A 19,602-nucleotide genomic window follows, 5' to 3' on the forward strand; every position below is an offset into this window, starting at 1 on the left:
AATTATAAATTGTGTAGTAAAAGTTGCCAGCTGTGTTACCTCTGATATAGGTTTATACAAAGAAACCACTGTAATTCTGTGCCAGGTTCTCTTGCCATGTTTAAAATATACTCAGTAAATGCAAGTACAGATTTTGATTATACTTTGCTGCCACCTCCTGGTCATGCCTGGTATATCATTTTTTTCTGCTGCTCCAGGAAAGCATATGCAGGAATAGATATAAAATCATGCTCACTCAGAAGTTCTGCTGCATAGTTCTGCCTTCCTGCCAAACTACAAAAGATATTAGGCTACTGAAGGACATTGGTCAGCTCTTAAACTTAACTGAATGAAATCGGAAGAGGCTAAAACACGTCTTATAAAAAGGCAGTTTCAAGATTTCACTACTGTGACTTTATCTTCTGTTTAACGGCCACATTGGCAGGAACAACAGCTTTATGATTTAAGATGCCTTTAGATAATTTTAGTGAGCCCTGAAACTTCTTCTAAGCATAAAAAAAATATACTCGTAGACTCAAAGCAATCATTGCTCTGCGTCAGAAACCTCTCTGAATCTAGAGAGCTCTTCACTGGAGGACAGATCTTCATATTGGGTAATGTTTTAAATGCATCTCGTTCAGGAGAGAAGTCAATTACAATGGTTTCTGGGAACCAGAAATCTCGCTTCCTAACCTAAGCAGCAATCAAGATCTGTCCCACCATGACATGATCAAACACATCTTCTTCCCCACTTCTACTTCCTTTATGAAGGACAGGTCATGTCAGACAAATTGAAATGCTTTTTATGACGAGGTTAGTAAGAAGCTGGACAGTGGAGGTGGAGTTGATGTGATCTATTTGGATTTTGCCAAGCACTTGATACCGTTCCCTACTATTGGTCTTACTGAAGTCCTTTGAACATGGATAGGAAACTGGCTACAGGATCAGGTACAGAGGGTTTTTATGTGTTTTTATTAAAAACTTCACAAGAAAGAATTAACATAACGGAGGTTGTTAATGGTACATTCTCTACTTGGAGTAAGGTTCTCAGTGGGGTCCCTCAGGGTTCTGTACTGGGTCCACTTTTGTTAACTTGTTCATAAATGACTTAGGGAAGGGTATTATAAGTAAAGTATCAGTGTTTGCAGATGACACAAAACTCTGCAGCCCAATTAATGCCATACAAGATGTGGCATCCTTGCAGCAGGATCTTGACAAACTGCAATCTGGGCGGGTAAGTGGCAAAGTCCATATAGATAATAAACTTGGCTGTAGCAAGCAATGCCAGGCAGCAGCTGCAAGGGCAAACAAGGTTTTGAGCTGTATTAGAAGGGGCATAGATTCCCATGATGAGGGGGTTATTCTTCCACTTTACAGAGCACTGGTAAGGCCCCATCTAGAATATGCTGTTCAGTTTTGGTCTCAAACGGGACATTATTGAATCAGAGAGGGTCCAGAGAAGGACAACTAAGTTGGTAAGGGGTATGGAAAGTCTTAGTTATGAAGAAAGACTGGCCAAGGTAGGTTTGTTTACACTGGAGGCTCTTAAAGGAGAAGGAAAGGTAAAAACTAAGTAAGCTTTATCATAAAGGTCTATGTAAATACAGCCATAAGCACTCACAAAAAACAGTGCACTGAGTTCTCTGTCAAAGAAACAGGATTTGTTTGTTGTCTTTCTTTGGCAGAAGAAAACAGAGAGACAACAAATCAGAGACACGCAGCTCTCTCCTCTCTCCTGCTTCCCCCTCCCTCAAGAATGCTAAGAACTCCCTCCCCCCCTTAGGAATGTGTGATCTGAGCCAATCAGCAGGAAGCTTCCTCATAATCTTACAAACTAAGCATGTACACCGGTCTTGGTGCAGGAGCGAGGCATGAGGCATTAGGAGAACTTTACAGAGCTCAGTGGGTTTTTTTTTTCTAAGAGGCTTCTGATCATCTGAACAAGAGAAATATGGGGAGACCTAAGGGCACTACTGAGAGAACTGAAGGTATATGCCTGCAGCTTGAGATTAACTCTTTATTAGTCTTTCCTTATATAATATATAAGGGGATCATATAATAACCTCTCTAATGTTTTATTTAGCAATAGGTCCTTACAATTGACACGAGGGCACCCACTCCGTTTAGAACAAAGGAGGTTCTGTTTAAATATTTGGAAATTATTTTTTACAGTGACTTGGTGATATATTACTAGGAATACAGGGTTATGGGAGATAGTTCTTAGAACAAGTTGATCCAGGGACTGGTCCGACTGCCATTTTGAAGTCTTGCCCTCTGCAGCAAATTTGAGAGGCTTCCGATGGGGTTTTAAACTATATTTATTTGAATAGGTAAATCTAAAAGCATAGTAGCCCTTTAAGATATACGATTTAGATGCACACTAAAAGGAAAGACTACACCCAATGAAAAAGTTTAACTTTTATTAAAATCACAGCAGGATGTAAATTTCTTTAACTTCCAGTTATGTAAGGCCCACATAGAAGATAAAAGAGAGTAACTTTACATGCATATGTGGATCTCAGAGTAATTGGAAGGAAAGGATGTAACAACAAGTGTCACAGATTCCTTTCTGTATACGATATTTACATTCTCTGGGACTACAGGCTGTAAACAGAGTAATCAAGAGTGCTCTGGGGCTGATTAAATGTTAATAAACTTATTGTTACATTCTGTTTAAAGCGAAACATTTGTATAAATGTAAGAATACATACTGAATGAGCTGAAAAGCAAACAACTATATCTGTATCAGGGTAGGCATGTCATTAATAATAGAGGCTAAGGTGAGCAAATGAATACTTCTGCATGTTTCTATATTACTCATACTACTTTGACCTTTACACAGCATGCTAGCAATCAAAGTGGCAATAGGCTTAATAAAAGTATTTTTGCATCCTTACCATTTATTACTGGAGTATAGACAACAATCCCAACAAGATTTGGATCAGATACGGTAGTGTCTAGTATAAGGCCACCAATGCTGGAAAAAAACACAAAAGGCGTTTAATTGAGCAGTGTGCCACAGGTATCTAATGATTTATTTAAAGACCTGATATACAATTCTACAAGTTCAAATGAATGCTAGTTCTTCAGGGATTTCCACAGCTTTGTCACAGTAATGCATCAAGGTTTAAACTTCCTTTGTAGTCTGCCTCCTACAAACTCACTTTTCTTTGGGCTTTTTGCTTAATTAGCTAGGAATACCATACTAAAATATAAAATAGGTACTGAAAAGAATAAGTTCAAAGGGGTGTCTTGCAGTGGCAACTATACTATTTTTAATCAAAGCTGATAATCTGGGTAGTGTATGCTATTAACAAAAGCTAATAAAGAGTGAGTACAGAGAAAGAGAGTGAGTGAGTGAGTACAGAGAAAGAGCAATGCAACTGAAACCCATAGCTCACATAATTCTGAGCAGATGATGATGCGCAAAAAGACAAAAATGAATGAAATGCAATGTATAATGTATCCAGAGGAAAACTTTTTCCCAAACATATTGCTAAGCTGGTAACAAACTAATTGTATGATATTGAATGACTGACAGAAGACCCATCTACAGTGGCTTGCAAAAGTATTCGGCCCCCTTGAACTTTTCCACATTTTGTCACATTACAGCCACAAACATGAATAAATTTTATTGGAATTCCACGTGAAAGACGAATACAAAGTGGTGTACATGTGAGAAGTGGAACGAAAATCATACATGATTCTAAACAGTTTTTACAAATAAATAACTGCAAAGTGGGGTGTGCGTAATTATTCAGCCCCCTGAGTCAATACTTAGTAGAACCACCTTTTGCTGCAATTACAGCTGCCAGTCTTTAAGGGTATGTCTCTACCAGCTTTGCACATCTAAAGACTGAAATCCTTGCCCATTCTTCTTTGCAAAACAGCTCCAACTCAGTCAGATTAGATGGACAGCGTTTGTGAACAGCAGTTTTCAGATCTTGCCACAGATTCTCGATTGGATTTAGATCTGGACTTTGACTGGGACATTCTAACACATGGATATGTTTTGTTTTAAACCATTCCATTGTTGCCCTGGCTTTATGTTTAGGGTCGTTGTCCTGCTGGAAGGTGAACCTACGCCCCAGTCTCAAGTCTTTTGCAGACTCAAAGAGGTTTTCTTCCAAGATTGCCCTGTATTTGGCTCCATCCAACTTCCCATCAACTCTGACCAGCTTCCCTGTCCCTGCTGAAGAGAAGCAGCCCCAGAGCATGATGCTGCCACCACCATATTTGGCAGTGGGGATGGTGTGTTCAGAGTGATGTGCAGTGTTAGTTTTCCGCCACACATAGCGTTTTGCATTTTGGCCAAAAAGTTCCATTTTGGTTTCATCTGACCAGAGCACCTTCTTCCACATGTTTGCTGTGTCCCCCACATGGCTTGTGGCAAACTGCAAACGGGAATTCTTATGGTTTTCTGTTAACAATGGCTTTCTTCTTGCCACTCTTCCATAAAGGCCAACTTTGTGCAGTGCACGACTAATAGTTGTCCTATGGACAGATTCCCCCACCTGAGCTGTAGATCTCTGCAGCTCCCCCAGAGTCACCATGGGCCTCTTGGCTGCATTTCTGATCAGCGCTCTCCTTGTTCGGCCTGTGAGTTTAGGTGGACGGCCTTGTCTTGGTAGGTTTACAGTTGTGCCATACTCCTTCCATTTCTGAATGATCGCTTGAACAGTGCTCCGTGGGATGTTCAAGGCTTTGGAAATCTTTTTGTAGCCTAAGCCTGCTTTAAATTTCTCAATAACTTTATCCCTGACCTGTCTGGTGTGTTCTTTGGACTTCAAGGTGTTGTCGCTCCCAATATTCTCTTAGACAACCTCTGAGGCCGTCACAGAGCAGCTGTATTTGTACTGACATTAGATTACACACACAGGTGCACTCTATTTAGTCATTAGCACTCATCAGGCAATGTCTATGGGCAACTGACTGCACTCAGACCAAAGGGGGCTGAATAATTACGCACACCCCACTTTGCAGTTATTTATTTGTAAAAAATGTTTGGAATCATGTATGATTTTCGTTCCACTTCTCACGTGTACACCACTTTGTATTGGTCTTTCACGTGGAATTCCAATAAAATTTATTCCTGTTTGTGGCTGTAATGTGACAAAATGTGGAAAAGTTCAAGGGGGCCGAATACTTTTGCAAGCCACTGTATATGAACCATGTGGTGTGTGCGAGCCCTGCAATGTGATTTAGCAATAAACTTTTATTCTACTTTTTATTTTAATACAAATATTAAGGGTGAAAACAGGTTTGCTTTATTAAAAAAAGATTACATTGTGGGACATATGTAATAGTTAAAATGTCTACTGAAGATGGCAATATTCCTGCTCCGTAAGAGTACATCATTATTCAGTCAATAAATAGTGGGTGGGGAGCTAAAGCTTAAACAGAGCAAAGATGTTCTGGTACTGGCCACCACATTCACTCAAGATGCCATGACATTTTACAGCTTTAGGGAATACATTACTTCCCTGAGAGCATACACCTAATTTTATTCCAACCCTAAATAGAGAGACAAACTCCTGCTTGCTTTAGTAAAGTGCCTATTTCAAACATCATTGTTGGCCAGCACCACAGGCTAAACTGCAATGTTTTTTGGGGGGGTTTAGATTCCCTTTATGTGATCAACAAATATGCATGCTGCTTTCCTGCAGTACAGATCACTGCAACTGCCTTTGGGAGAAGACAACAACAGACCTGAACTAAAAATATTGCTGTCTTCTTACTGCAAAGAAAAACAGTATCAATTGCAGTTATTGTTCTAATACCAAATTAACAGTAATAAGAAGAAATGAAATATAAAACACACTTTAAAGGAAAACTATACCCTCAAACAATGTAGGTCTCTATATAAATATAATGCATAAACAAGCTCATATGTAAAACCCTGCTTCATCTAAATTAGATTTAGTAGTATGTGCTATTGGGTAATGCTAAATAGAAAATTGCCATTTTAGGAATCCCTCCTGGGATCATAGGATCATAGGCACACATACATGCTAGGCCCCATCAGCCAATTAATGGACAGAGTTCTGACTTTTTTTTCACACTACTTCCTGTTACAGTTAGAGCAGTATTATTTCTGGTCATGTGATCTCTGAGGGAGCACACAGTCCATCACAAATGGTGGATCATGGGAAAGGATGTAAAAGGGCAATATTTACTGATATATATGAGTCCGCACTCACAGGTCTTACAGAAAATGTAGAGGTGTTTATTCAAATCAACATCTAACGTTTCGGCTGCATCCACAGCCTTTCTCAAAGACTGTCTTTGAGAAAGGCTGTGGATGCAGCCGAAACGTTAGATGTTGATTTGAATAAACACCTATACATTTTCTGTAAGACCTGTGAGTGCGGACTCTCTACAGCTACTCCATCTATTATTTTGGGACTGCACCCAGGCTCCCTTGGACCTACTTATACGTGAGTGCCTGTCTTCTTGCAACATATATATATATATATATATATATATATATATATATATATATATATATATATATATATATATATATATATATATATATATTCCAATTTGGCAAGCTTCTTTAATAGGTCACTTAACAAAATCTAATATGTTGGTTAAATATTCGTTCTGGGGGTATAGTTTTCTTTATGCATAAAGCATCAAAACAAAAGGCATTAAAACACACTTTACACAGTTTTTCTAACATTAAGTAAAACATATGGAGATTTGATTCCAGTTCTATATTGTTAGAAAAAAAAAAACCCTATGCTGGCTGATCAACTAGGGCAGTGCTGTCCAACTGGCGGCCCGCGACCCCCCTCTGTGTGGCCCCCCACCTGGCTGCTTTGATGCCTTACCTTTGTGTAAGCTTTAAATGGTATCAGTACTGAGATTAACCGGCCCCCTGCATGGTTCACACCTCAGGTTCAGGCTGTAATCCCCCCCTTTATTGTTTAAACATGTAAGGCATATGGATTTAAGGGTGTGTCTTAATATGACATAATATAATTCTTTCACATATGAATGATGGTTGATATACCCACAGTGAGGACCAAGCATTAGGAAATTTGCTGCGCTACCACCATTGTGATAACATGGGTGTGGTCTGAAGTGAGTGTGGTTTAAAAGGGGGGGAGGGTCAAAACTGGCTTCAATTAGCAGCCCTCCACTATGTATGCTAGAGAAATTCCAGCCCTCGGCACAACAGAAGTTGGACAGCACCAAACTAGGGGGACATAAAACACTATTGTAAAAAGCTCCGCATAACCTGTTGACACTATGTACAGAAATTATGGCAATGATACACTCTATTATAACATTACACCTAGAGGGTATATTTATCATGCTGTGCAAAAAGTGGATTAAAACATTACTAGTGATTTTGCTCATAGCAGCCAACAAGATGCTTTGATTTGATTTTCTAAGAACATAAAATTGCATAATAAAACAAACCTGCTAATAAGCATTGCAGTAATGACCGGCTCCCATCCAGAACGAAGAACAGTTCTTGTGGCTGGATGTTTAGAGGCTATAACAATCCATACTGGGGTCATTGCTAAGAAGAAAGCCCCGACTAATAGGGATACAAATGAGTAAGAACCTAGAACAAAGAATATAGATGAGGGTAGAACAAGACATGCACCATAACATGCAATACTGTGCAGCGAAAATCAGCAATAAAATGTAAAGAACAGACATAAATACTTTTGAAATTGGATTAGGTCTGTAAGCTAGGCTGATGAACGTGGGACAGGGAACACATAGTAAAAGGTAGGGGTAGTTTTCCCTGTAGAAAAGGTGTTTGCGAGGTGACATGATTACTCCTCATAAGTACATTAGATGGCATTATAGACAGACAGAAAACAAGAGGCAGACCCTTTAGACTCATGAAGAAACACAAATAGTTCTTCACACTGAGGTTGTGGAAGGTCCTGCTAGGCTAATTTCCGATGGCAGAATCCCTCTAACAGTTGCTCCAGGGCTACAGACTCAAAACATACAGGTAGTTTTGTGTGTGTGTATATTATTATATACATATATGTAGAAAGCACTCACGGCAATAGGTATATAAACAGTCCGTTTATTCAATCATCGCATCTACGCGTTTCGACCCGAAACGCGTAGATGCGATGCTTGAATAGCGGACTGTTTATATACCTATTGCCGTGAGTGCTTTCTACATCTGTGCTTTGTATTTCTTGGTCAGCACCCGGCCAATGTTTATGGAGTGGTGAGTGCCGATTTTCTGCAGACATTATATATATATATATATACACACACATTTTTGATGGTAATGGACTGTTGCCTTTTTCCAACTGAAATCTTGTCGAGTTTCCCAATTAAAGTTTTGAATGGATCAAGACACAAGTGCATGAGTGATGCATAACATGTTTTAATTAAGACCATAAAAATGCATGGATAAAACATTAAGTGAAAAAAATGAAGTGCTACGAACGTCCTCCAGAGATGGAGACTTGTGGGAAAGTGATCATCTGCCAAGCATTTTGTGACTTTATTTACTGCAAGCAGGGAAAGCTAATTAGATATGTGGAGGCAATTAGATGAAATGTATAACCTAGAGGAATCAAGCTTGTTAATCTATTCTCATGAGTTGAGCTGTTGCTTCATGATGTGTTGTTAGAACTAAGGTAGATACACAGCTCTCTATGTGACCTAGGAAAGAAGGAAGAACATCTTCCCAACCATGTTCTTAAGAGTCAGAACATGTAACACATGGATTGTGGTATAAAAACAATGCTGCAGAAATTGAACATGCTATATTTTAAAAAAGAATATGGAAAATGCATCCTCTTCAAGTCAAAAGCATGCTTCAAATTACAACAGAAATTTTAATGAATATTTGTAAAATATTTATATACAAGGTCCCTGAAAAAGGTTTGTTTGTGGTCTACCACAACAGTCGCCGTCACACTTTTAGAATAATACAAATTAAAGTAAACATATTTTGGCAATTTCAGTCTCTTCATTTATAAGTTTAAAAAAAGACTTGCACAAATTGCAGCTTGTTATAGATGAGTTTTACCTAGTAATCTCTAATTATGTTTTAATTATCCAATTAATCTAGCACAAATTATCACCAGAAAAAAATTCCTTGTATATTTATAGAAATGAGCTATGTGGTCTACTGAGAGATCCTGTAATACCCTTCAAGACAGTCCTACAGCTCTGGGTGAATAAATGGCTTCATGTTAGAACACAGTTGTATGTGGAGACACTGACTTTTTTGTTTTATTAAATGGAAGTGCTTATCAAAAGCAAAGTCCAATAATGTTTGCAGTAGTAAAAATAAAGTGTTCCACATAACTGGCTAATAACCTTCCACTGAAGTTAATAGATTAGGCTAGGACAATACTATAGCTGCTGTCACTGCTGGCATAAAATAATATCCTGCAATTTGTATACACTGACAATATACGCCAGCTTCATGGAGTCCACCAAAGTATTTAAAAGTGAAAACATGGAGAATTTAATGTTGAAATAAAGGCAAATTATTCTAAAGCAGATTTTCCTCCTTGCTCTCTGTATATTCTCATTTAGAGTGGTCCTACAATAATCATCTATAAAAAAATAACAAAGCCTGTGTGGTGCAAAGGAAAAAAGAAGCTGGTTTTACAAACTACATTCTCAATTCATAATTGGCGCATTGACTTTAAAGTAAAGTGTTTGTTTAATTTTGTGGCGAACAGTCTCGTCAACTTTGATAGATACCTGTAAAGAGGGGTTGAGATCCTTATGGCTACGACAAAACACAAATGAAACAAGAGGAAGAGAAAAATATCTTAGCTGGAAGCTAGGCTTGCTCCTCTAGTTGAATGCTGACCATCAGTGAATGCTACCAATGAAATGAACTGTAAATGGTTGTGAAGGGGTTAATAATTGCAGCTAAATCTGTTCTACCAGGGGTGAGTGAACATAACATAAGCTATCTGCTAGTAGCATTACCAGAGGTTACTAGGACCACAACAAAATAATTAAGGGCCCCAGTAAACTTATACAATAAGACTTTTAAGTGCCCCGCTGGGCCCCTCAGCAGTAGCAGCATCTGCTCCCTTTAGAATTACACTACTGCTCTTTGAAGTGGGAGTATGGTTCACCAAGAAACACCACTCAAGGATCCTGTGGCAGGTGGGGCCACAAGAGACATAAAAGTGCAATTCGCAGATTGTGAATGGGAAACCATGCACACTGGATCCGTACCCTGATCCAGCCGGGGGGCCAAATATCCAACAGTCTAGTATTTGGGGCCCCCTTTGGGGAAGACCCTACTAACTTAGTATGGAGCCCCATGATTGCTGATGAGGCTCTGACTTTCAGCTATTGCCTACGATACAGGCCTACAACATGTGCTTTCACATGAATTGAAAACAACTGTCACATAATGCACAAATTTGCGGTTCTAGCCCCAAAAACATCTGTCACTGGGCAATCAGATCACACCTGAAGAAATAAATGGACTGTTGGTGTATAAAAGTACCTTTATGTTAGACTAGCAACTGTACTGGAATGTTGCACTCAACTTTTTTAGCAACATGTGGGCTTTACTTGCATTTAGATAATGCACTTAAAACAAAAAAAAAAAAAAACAGATGTTTTCCAGATCCAACATTAAGAGCAAATTACTGTCTGGGAAAATATGGTTCTCTGGTGGCATATATAAACTACAACAAGTGGCTTGTACACTTCCAGTAATTCAATTTTAGTTGGGCTCAGATATGTGTGACTAAGGCAGATCAAGGAGATGGCTTAAAATATTTTAGTATATGTTGAGGGAACATTTTCACTTGAGCATGGACATTGCTCCAGTAAACTTCAATGCACACAGCTGCCCAATGGTTTTTTATGATTATCAAGCAAAATACAGTCCAAAATTAAAGCCAGTACTTGCGTAGGTGAAACTAGAGCACCTGTTGACAAATGCACAGGACTTAGCATCCATTTAAGGCAATTTAAAGTTCAACTATGGCCAAGGTTACTTTACACTTTGCCCTCTACAGGATATATAAAGGTGCAACTGGAGAATACCCACAAAAAAAGCACTGGCACTCAAAGCTTCAAAAATGGGACAAGCCCTATAAAAACCTTTAATGCGGAGGTGCAACGTTTCGGGGCACAACAACCCCTTTATCAACCCCTGCTTGATAAAGGGGTTGTTGTGCCCCGAAACGTTGCACCTCCGCATTAAAGGTTTTTATAGGGCTTGTCCCATTTTTGCAGCTTTGAGTGCTAGTGCTTTTTTTGTGGCTATTGGAATTCGGGAGGGTACCGATCCCTCCAAGCAGTGTGCACCGAGCGGTAATTTTTTGGAGAGCTAAGGGTGTGCGGGTAGGATCTCCTGTTCTTCTCTAGCAACTGGAGAATACCACACTTGCCTTGCCCAATCGGTGGATTCAAGAAAATGGTGCACAAAGGACAGAGCACACCAGCACTTGCATCTTCATATTGAAGGGGTTCTCTTTTGCATAATGAAAACCAATTGTAACCAACTTTAAATATATATGGGTGCAAATTTTTCAGTGGTTTAAAAATTAATACTTCAAAGCTCCAAGCGCATAAAGTACACTTTAAAGGGAAGGGTATTTTTTTCTACAAATGCCAAATAGACTTATTAAAATATTCCAAAATTACCACACATCAGGAGAAAAAAGGAATGTTATTAATACACCAGTATATGATTAGGATCAGGAGGTGTAGCTCCAATAGTGCAATGAATTTATACCACACATGCTTCCTTTTCGTATACCAACCACAGGTTTTTACAAGCAATATATGAAGTGTGCTTACCGAGGCAATTGTAAAGTCCCTGACTTATCCAAGCCAATATAGCCAGAGTGATCAGATCCCCAAAGCTGGCTGCTATAGGTGTAGCAACATTGTCTGGGTTTATTCCAGTCTTTTTGGATCCTACAATGACTCCAACCATAATTATGCCTGAATTCATGGGAGAGGAGCAAAAGAAAAAAAAGTTGGTGTTTACTGTATATATATATATATATAAGTGCTATTTCGCTACAAGAAACATTTGTTGTGCATGAAATCTTCACCATCCATAAGTCAGAATTATTAGAAAAATAAATACATTTTACTATATTATGTTAGAGATTCACTTTCTGTGCTGGATATTTAACTTTTAAATATTTCATAAACAATTACATTTCTCCATAAATCGATGAAATAGTAGCAAGTGTAATGAACAGAGAAACTAAAATACAGCTTGCAAAAAGAAAAAATTGGTTGTGCTATCCAAAATAGAGTCTATAGTAAAGTTAACTTGGAGTGCGTATTCCTAAAAGCTGTGACTTCCAGCTATAGACATATTAAGTGCAAAATACAAAAAAAGAAGTCACTCACGATTCAGTAGGAGCAAAAAACTTTCTCCATGCAGGTTTATTGGAGTAATCAGTGAGAAGGATACCGACGTTTCGGGAACCTCTCGTTCCCTTTTTCAATGTAGCATTCCCTAACACCCACGCCAGGTGAACAGAATTTAAATTCCTGAATCCCGAAACGTATGTATCCTTCTCACTGATTACTCCAATAAACCTGCATGGAGGTAGTTTTTTGCACCTACTGAATCGTGACTTCCTTTTTTGTATTTTGCACTTACAGTACAGCTTGCATCCTTGGGGAAGCAACATTATGAAAAGATTTATGGATTGTGTTTTTTCTCCTTACCCTGGCCACACACCGTCACAGTTATGGCTACCTTGACTATAAGTATCAAGTCTTCTCTTTTGACAAAATGACCCCCCTTTTCCTACACTAAGGGCTAAACTGTGATTTATCTTTCATTCATAGTTACAATAACAGTTTCATATAGTACTGCAACCAGGTGCAGTGCTGTGTTTGAGCTCTGAGGTTCATACTTCCCACACTTGCTAGATATATCTGTTCATGTCCATGTCATTTAAGCCAAAACATAAATGTGTAAATAAAATATGTGTAATTGCTTGATTGTTTTCTAGTATGTATTTTGAGGCGATTTCTCTGTGAAAGAATAGTTTTATTGGCTATCTTCATCATGCGTCATTGTTTGTGGCTCTCAATAAAGATGTACATAATATATACATTTGTTGGAACAGCATCTATTATTGGGATATTACAGATAAGGGGGTTTTGGAACATCATAAATTAAGTATACAAAGAACATCCTAACATTATACAGTACCATTCTTTCAGGTGCTTTCCACTAAATTTTTTCCATTATTTAAATTTTTTGACACTAAAACTCCCAATATATTTGATTTATGGTTCAAAAACTTGAATTTTAAACTTTGGCATCTAAATGCTTGCAAGTTTATGTAGATGTCAATGGAAGCTGTCCTATGCAAAATTCAAGTCATTTTTTCAATTCAAGATTTTTGAGTTTTTTTTACATTTTCACTTTGTTTGAGGTATTTTTTTTATTTGATAAAATTTGTCATAATCTGATTTTTTTAACCTACTTTCTTACAAATATGTCTATTGTCTAATGGACAAGCTCTTAAACTGTTGTGCTATACAGTATAGAGTAGTGATTTAAGGCAACAAGTGGTGTGCCAGACCCACATCTGCGATCCATGACTGCCCACCACGTTGTGCATATCACAGTTAATCTGTAAATCTTTTGCAAAAGACTATGATTAAGGTGAGGTAGGCTGAGGTCACTGGCAATGAAGGTGGGTTACAAGAAGCATTGCAATTACACAGTATGCATTACTAGACACGTCAGCAGTCACAAACTGATAGTTTAAAGTAAACAGAAAGAAGGGAGACAAGCATGTTAATCACTATTTTGCTGAGAACTAGGGCAGCTGAGAACTACACTGTACACATGAATGGTATGTGGCTAGAAAGGAATATTTTGGAGTTGCAATCTGGTGACTGTTCCTGGGAAACTGGCCGCCAGATTATCAGAATGGCAAAATACTTACTTAGTTTTACCAAGCATTAACTTTAGTAAAGAAGGACACGCCAAACCCAGGAATGGGGACAAAACCAAAATGATTTTTTCTTGAAGATTCTGAGTGGGGCATATTTCTCAAAGATAAGGTTCGGCTGTGCTTAAATCCAAACATACATGAGGATATTTAGATTGTAAACTCTTTTGGACAGGGCCCGCTTTACCTTTTGTGGAGGTTATTGGTTGTTTTGTATGTTTTCTTGTATGTTTAATTTATACACCCACTTATTAAGCAACGCTGAAGAACATGTTGGTGTTTTGTAAATATGCGTTATTAATTTTGGCAATATTTTTTGTGAAGCATTTCAAATGTGACTGAATTCCAAAATCATGGATCTGATTTATCTCTGCTTCTGAACTAAAAATTAGGTGACCTGTTTACAATCCCCTGTTCCATATAACTTATTTTAATTTCTTAAATGCAATTGTAAATAAATGACCTAGAATATGTTAACATATACAAATTCTGTCTATTTATTATTTATATAGTAAATATTTATCAAGCTTTCTACATAAATGCCAAATCACAGATGAGAAACAGAAATTATTCTTACCAGCTTGGAAAAGAACATACTAGAAACCTAACTGCAATTCAGAGACTCTGACAGAAAATATGAATGTGGTATTGAATAAATGATCATACCTTGCAGAAGAGATGCAATAAAAGCTGTAGCTACACTACTGGAGCACAGAAGGACTGCATGATCTAACTGGTATTTGCCCTCTGGGATCCAGCCCAATATAACAGCAGCCACAGCTGCTAAAAAGCCAACTACTGTTGCTTGTACCTAGAAGACACAACAGTATTATTAAAGTTTTCACTTGATAAAGTAATAATAAATGTATTTCTGTTTAACTTGATTTCAGGAAAATCAACATAATTTATCAAATTTGTAATACAAGCATGACTGTTCTACATACATAATATCAATTTTCAGTCTCAATCCTTTAAGGCAGGGGTCCCCAACCTTTCTTACTCGTGAGCCACAGTCAAATGTAAAAAGACTTGGAGAGCAACACAAGCACCATAAAAGTTCATGGAGGAGCCAAATAAGGGCTGTGATTGGCTATTAGGCAGCCTCTATGCACCCTATCAGCTTACAGGAGCTTTATTTGGTAGTATATATCTTGTTTTAATTCAACCAAAACTTGCCTCCAAGTCAGGAATTCAAAAATAACTACCTGGTTTGGGGGCACTGAGAGCAACATTCAAGGGGTTGGTGAGCAACATGTTGCTCAGGAGCCACTGGTTGGGGATCACTGCTTTAAGGAATATCATGATCAATATAAAACTTAAAACTACACAGCTTTTTTTTTTTTTTTACTGTATTTTACCTAGCTCTATTCTGAATTGTATATGGCAATATGTAATTTATATTATTTATTTAATACTTGATTGTCCTGATGAACAACAATAAATTCTCGTCTATAGATGCTGCTAGCACAGCATGTTCCAGCTATCAAGCATGAAAAATTGAAGAATACTTGCTATAGCAACGTCATGCCAGTTACGAGCAACAATTTATAGCTCTCACACGTATTGTTTAAACTCATATTAATAAATGAATTAAGCAAATCACACCTTGCTGAATAACGTTTAGAATAGTGCTGGTTACCTTATTTGCTCAAAAATCAAAGCCTTAACATTGTTTTCAACATCCACAAACTTACAGTAAAAAAAAAAAACCAAAAACTTTATTTATATACGGCTGATTTTTTTTTAATTTTGCTCCCATACTGAGCAATGGGGACCCCATGTGACCTACAATGCTTAAAATGTAAATTTCTAATAATTACCTGCTTTAAAGCTAAGTTACCAATAATTAGGTTCCACTTCTCAATAGGTGAGTCCATCTTTCCAACATTAACCTATGCAACAAGAAATAGCAAACATTTAAATATTTAAATTTAACAGTACTCTCAAGAACAGGTATAACTGGGTAGAACAGCCCTGCTTAGAAACTAAAAAGATAACTTTTAAAAATACATTGTAACCATTGGTGAAGTTTACTTTAATTTTTATGTTTTCATAAATATTTAGCATATCATATATTTTGATGTTAATCAGGCCAGAACATTATTTATCTGATGCTTTGTTGATATATCTTTTAAAAATGTTAGCGCAACATTTCCCTTCAGATATTATGCAAAACTAGAATCCTTGCTTGGCTTTTACAAACAAACTTTTAACCAATTATCTGATCAGTATAATAGTCATTTAATAAGGGTCTGTTGCCCAAACACAGGTACACTATTTCATATGTATTGTTAACAGAATTTGGGAATAGGATGTTTAGCTTAGGAATAGAATTGCAAACTGAACGTTATTCCTGTACCAGTAACAAACATACACAAGTTGCAAAATGATCATAGAAAAATAGCAAATATATATTTATATATAAGCAGCGTAAGAAACAAAGAAACATTCATGTGCTTATTATGTGTGAAAAAAGTAAATAAACAGCGGTGGTCACATTCCAGTGGATGAATGGGTCAAGATTAGTGCAATATGTAATTAACCAGGAACTAATTGTAATGTATAGCCGAATCAGGGATATAAATTTAACTTGCTTTTATAAAAATAGAAGATATTGTGGTTTGATGGCAGCTAAGACATGGAAACTACAGTTCACTACATATAAATAAATACAAATATTTCTATGCAAACTTAGCTTAGAAAATTGTATAGCAACAACTAGGCTGAAATTCTGGGAAATATGCTAAATGAAAACTAAAATTAGAAAGCAATGGTGTTATGGTACTAAAACGGACAGGGAATGTTAAGACATACAGTATTAACAAAGGCAATGGGGGTCAGTCACTAAAGGGGCCCACATATTCTAATTTCTTGGAGTAAGCAAAAGGTTTTTTTGCCGTGCACACTTTAGAAAATGGAATTAAGATATTTTTTAGAACAGTGCTGTGAATCCCACATTTTTTCCTTAGAGTTTTGCATAAGTGTGTTATTTTGCACCCACACATGTAGGTATCCAAGGAAGGCACACTGTGAGCAGATAATGTCCCACACCCTTAAAGAATATTTGCATTCCTTTTGACGTGCTGTTTTTCCCTCATTTAATACATCCAAAAATATGAAAAAAAAAATAATCTTAGTTCATCTTGCTTGAAAGGGGCATGCCCAGACAGCAGCCTGAAACCAGCCAAGAAACAAAGCACAATACACAATGTTTAAAGGGGAACTCCGACTTCGGGGATCATGTCCCTAAATGAAAGACTATCTGAATTTATAGACATTTTGTTGCAGCCTTTAGTGTTACGTTTGACTTCATATGTTCGTGACACAAAACATATTTTGCAGACTTTAGGTGATTTTGAGTGGCAGGATGGTTTTTCTTGGGGCACGATAGATGTCACTTCTCTTTACTCCTGCATCCCCCATGACAAAGGTTTGCAGGCTCTCTCTTACCACTTGGATAATTATAGTTCATATGATAGCGTTCTTAAGGACTTCATTTTGGATGCTGTTTTATATTTATTGACGCACAATTTTTTTAAATCTGAGGGTGTCTTTTACCTCCAGAGATGCGGGACCTCAATGGGTGCTAAATTTGCGCCCACCTATGCCAACCTGTACATGGGTTGGTGGGAGGAATCCCGCATCTTTGGTGGTGAGGCACCTTTATTACAGCACGTGGTGTTATATAGGAGGTTTGTGGATGACCTCCTTTTTGTATGGAGGGGTACTGATTTAGCTTTTTCACAATTTGTGGAATTTTTGAATATGAATGATTTAAATTTAAAATTCACAAGCGAGTATTGTAAAACTCGGATCACTTTTTTGGACCTTGAATTAAGGTGTCACGGCGGGTTTATTGAAACTGATGTCTATAGGAAGCCTTGTGCGGGGAATTCCCTTTTGAGGGCTGACTCATGTCATCCAGGACATTTGTTCAAAGGGATTCCCTTAGGACAGTTTTGTCGATTAAGGAGGAATTGCAGTACTGAGGCCAGTTTCGTTAAGCAATCCTGTCAGTTAAGGGATCGTTTTCTTAATCAGGGTTACACTATGAAACACCTTTTACCAGCCTTTGAGAGAGCGCTTAATATGGACAGGCAGCTTCTGTTGCATAAAAGATCTGGGGAAATGGCCAGTGGAGTTCAGGGGGGACCCTTTATAATGGAGGGCAAAAGAGATGTTCCCATCTTTGTGTCTACATATAGTGGGCAATTTTATAGAATCAAAAAGATTATTCAAAATTTGTTACCAGTTCTCCTCAATGACCCCCAATTAGCCCCTGTGGTAGTGGATGGTTGTAAATTTGTTTCACGTAGAGCCCCCACTTTGGGCAATTATTTATCTCCAACAGTTCTGAAATCAGCGAAAGCTAAAGCCACATGGCTTAATATTAAGGGGACATATCCCTGTGGTGCGCGGAGATGCATTACGTGCACATATGTCAAGCGTTCCACTACTTTTGAAAGCACTGTGACCAAGTGTTCTTTTGATATGCGCTTTTATGCTAACTGCAACACACACCATGTGGTTTATTTGTTGACTTGTATGAATTGTTCCCTTCAGTATGTGGGCTGTACTATTCGTCCACTTAAACATAGGATGCGGGAGCATATTGCACATATTGTTGCAAAAAAAAGTAATAGTCCAGTTTCTAGGCACTTTATCGACTGTTGCAATAGTAATGTTGCTTTGCTGCAGATTCAGGTTATTGACAGGGTGTTTCCAGATGAACAAGGTGGGAATCTGTGGACGAAACTTTTGCAGAGGGAAGTAAAATGGATATTTACATTGGGCACGCGCCAACCACATGGTTTGAATTCTATATTTGATATTAATTGTTATGTTCCCTCAAAGTGATGTTGCCAGAGAATTGTATATGTCATGTTAGTCTATCTTTCTTTATTTCGTTCTGTTTCATTTTTATACACATAAAGTTAAGAGGAGAAAAAAAGAAAAAATTTGTCATTAATTGATAGGCTTTATATACCATGTTACTGTCTCAGAATGTATGCCTATGATTAAGTGCGGGCACGCACGAAACGCGTCAGGCGTTCTGGGTTTTTAAGAATGTAAATAAAGTTCGAGTTTTATCCATTCTCTGGCTGACCATGGTGCTTTGCGAGCCGCTTTCTTCAGGGACTGAAACATTGATGTTATAAATTTTCACATCTTCTCCACAGCTTACAGACAGCATGCAGGAAATTCAGAACTACTTCAGGATGTAGGCTGAAGGCAGGTTGCGGACAGTCGACTACTGTTACATTTATTTGAGTCTCAAAGCAGTCAGCCAGATCATCAGGGGAACAGGAAACCAGGCTTAAGTAACTGTTCCAAACAATATTATTATATTAAAAATCTTGAAAAAGGTTGCAGATTTTCTTTAATTGATGCGTATTGCAAAGTTGCTTAAAATTATATTTACTTTTCAAAAAGCTTAACTTGTGCTTGGGTGGAGTTCCCCTTTAAAAAACCCTGCTGTAAACAGATAGCAAAACCTCTGTTATAGTGATACATGGGAAAAATTGTCTAAAATGAATGTGGAGGTAACAGGGGGCTTCTACATAAAACAAATATTTGCTAGTCTGTCTGTCACCACAACATTAATCTTAGGCAGCATGTTTCCAATATATCACTATGTGAAGCAGATAGCAAAAAACAACAGCGGTCAAAATGCCCCTAACAGCAAAAACAGCGTTGGTATTGGTCA

At 37.7% G+C, this 19,602-nt stretch overlaps 1 protein-coding gene across 3 annotated transcripts in view; it reads right to left on the reverse strand.

The window, feature by feature from the left end:
• Nucleotides 1-19,602, reverse strand: part of slc41a2 (solute carrier family 41 member 2) — a 46,606-nt gene that overhangs the window by 15,352 nt on the left and 11,652 nt on the right. For all 3 annotated transcript variants that reach the window (XM_031897567.1, NM_001348526.1, XM_031897568.1), the window contains 5 exon segments: nucleotides 15,716-15,787; nucleotides 14,562-14,706; nucleotides 11,761-11,907; nucleotides 7,411-7,558; nucleotides 2,877-2,956 (listed from right to left, as the gene is read on the reverse strand). In XM_031897567.1, coding sequence (XP_031753427.1) covers nucleotides 2,877-2,956; nucleotides 7,411-7,558; nucleotides 11,761-11,907; nucleotides 14,562-14,706; nucleotides 15,716-15,787 — 592 coding nt within the window.

This window comes from Xenopus tropicalis, chromosome 3 (assembly GCF_000004195.4).
Source record: "Xenopus tropicalis strain Nigerian chromosome 3, UCB_Xtro_10.0, whole genome shotgun sequence".
In the NCBI taxonomy this organism is placed as follows: Eukaryota; Metazoa; Chordata; class Amphibia; order Anura; family Pipidae; genus Xenopus; species Xenopus tropicalis.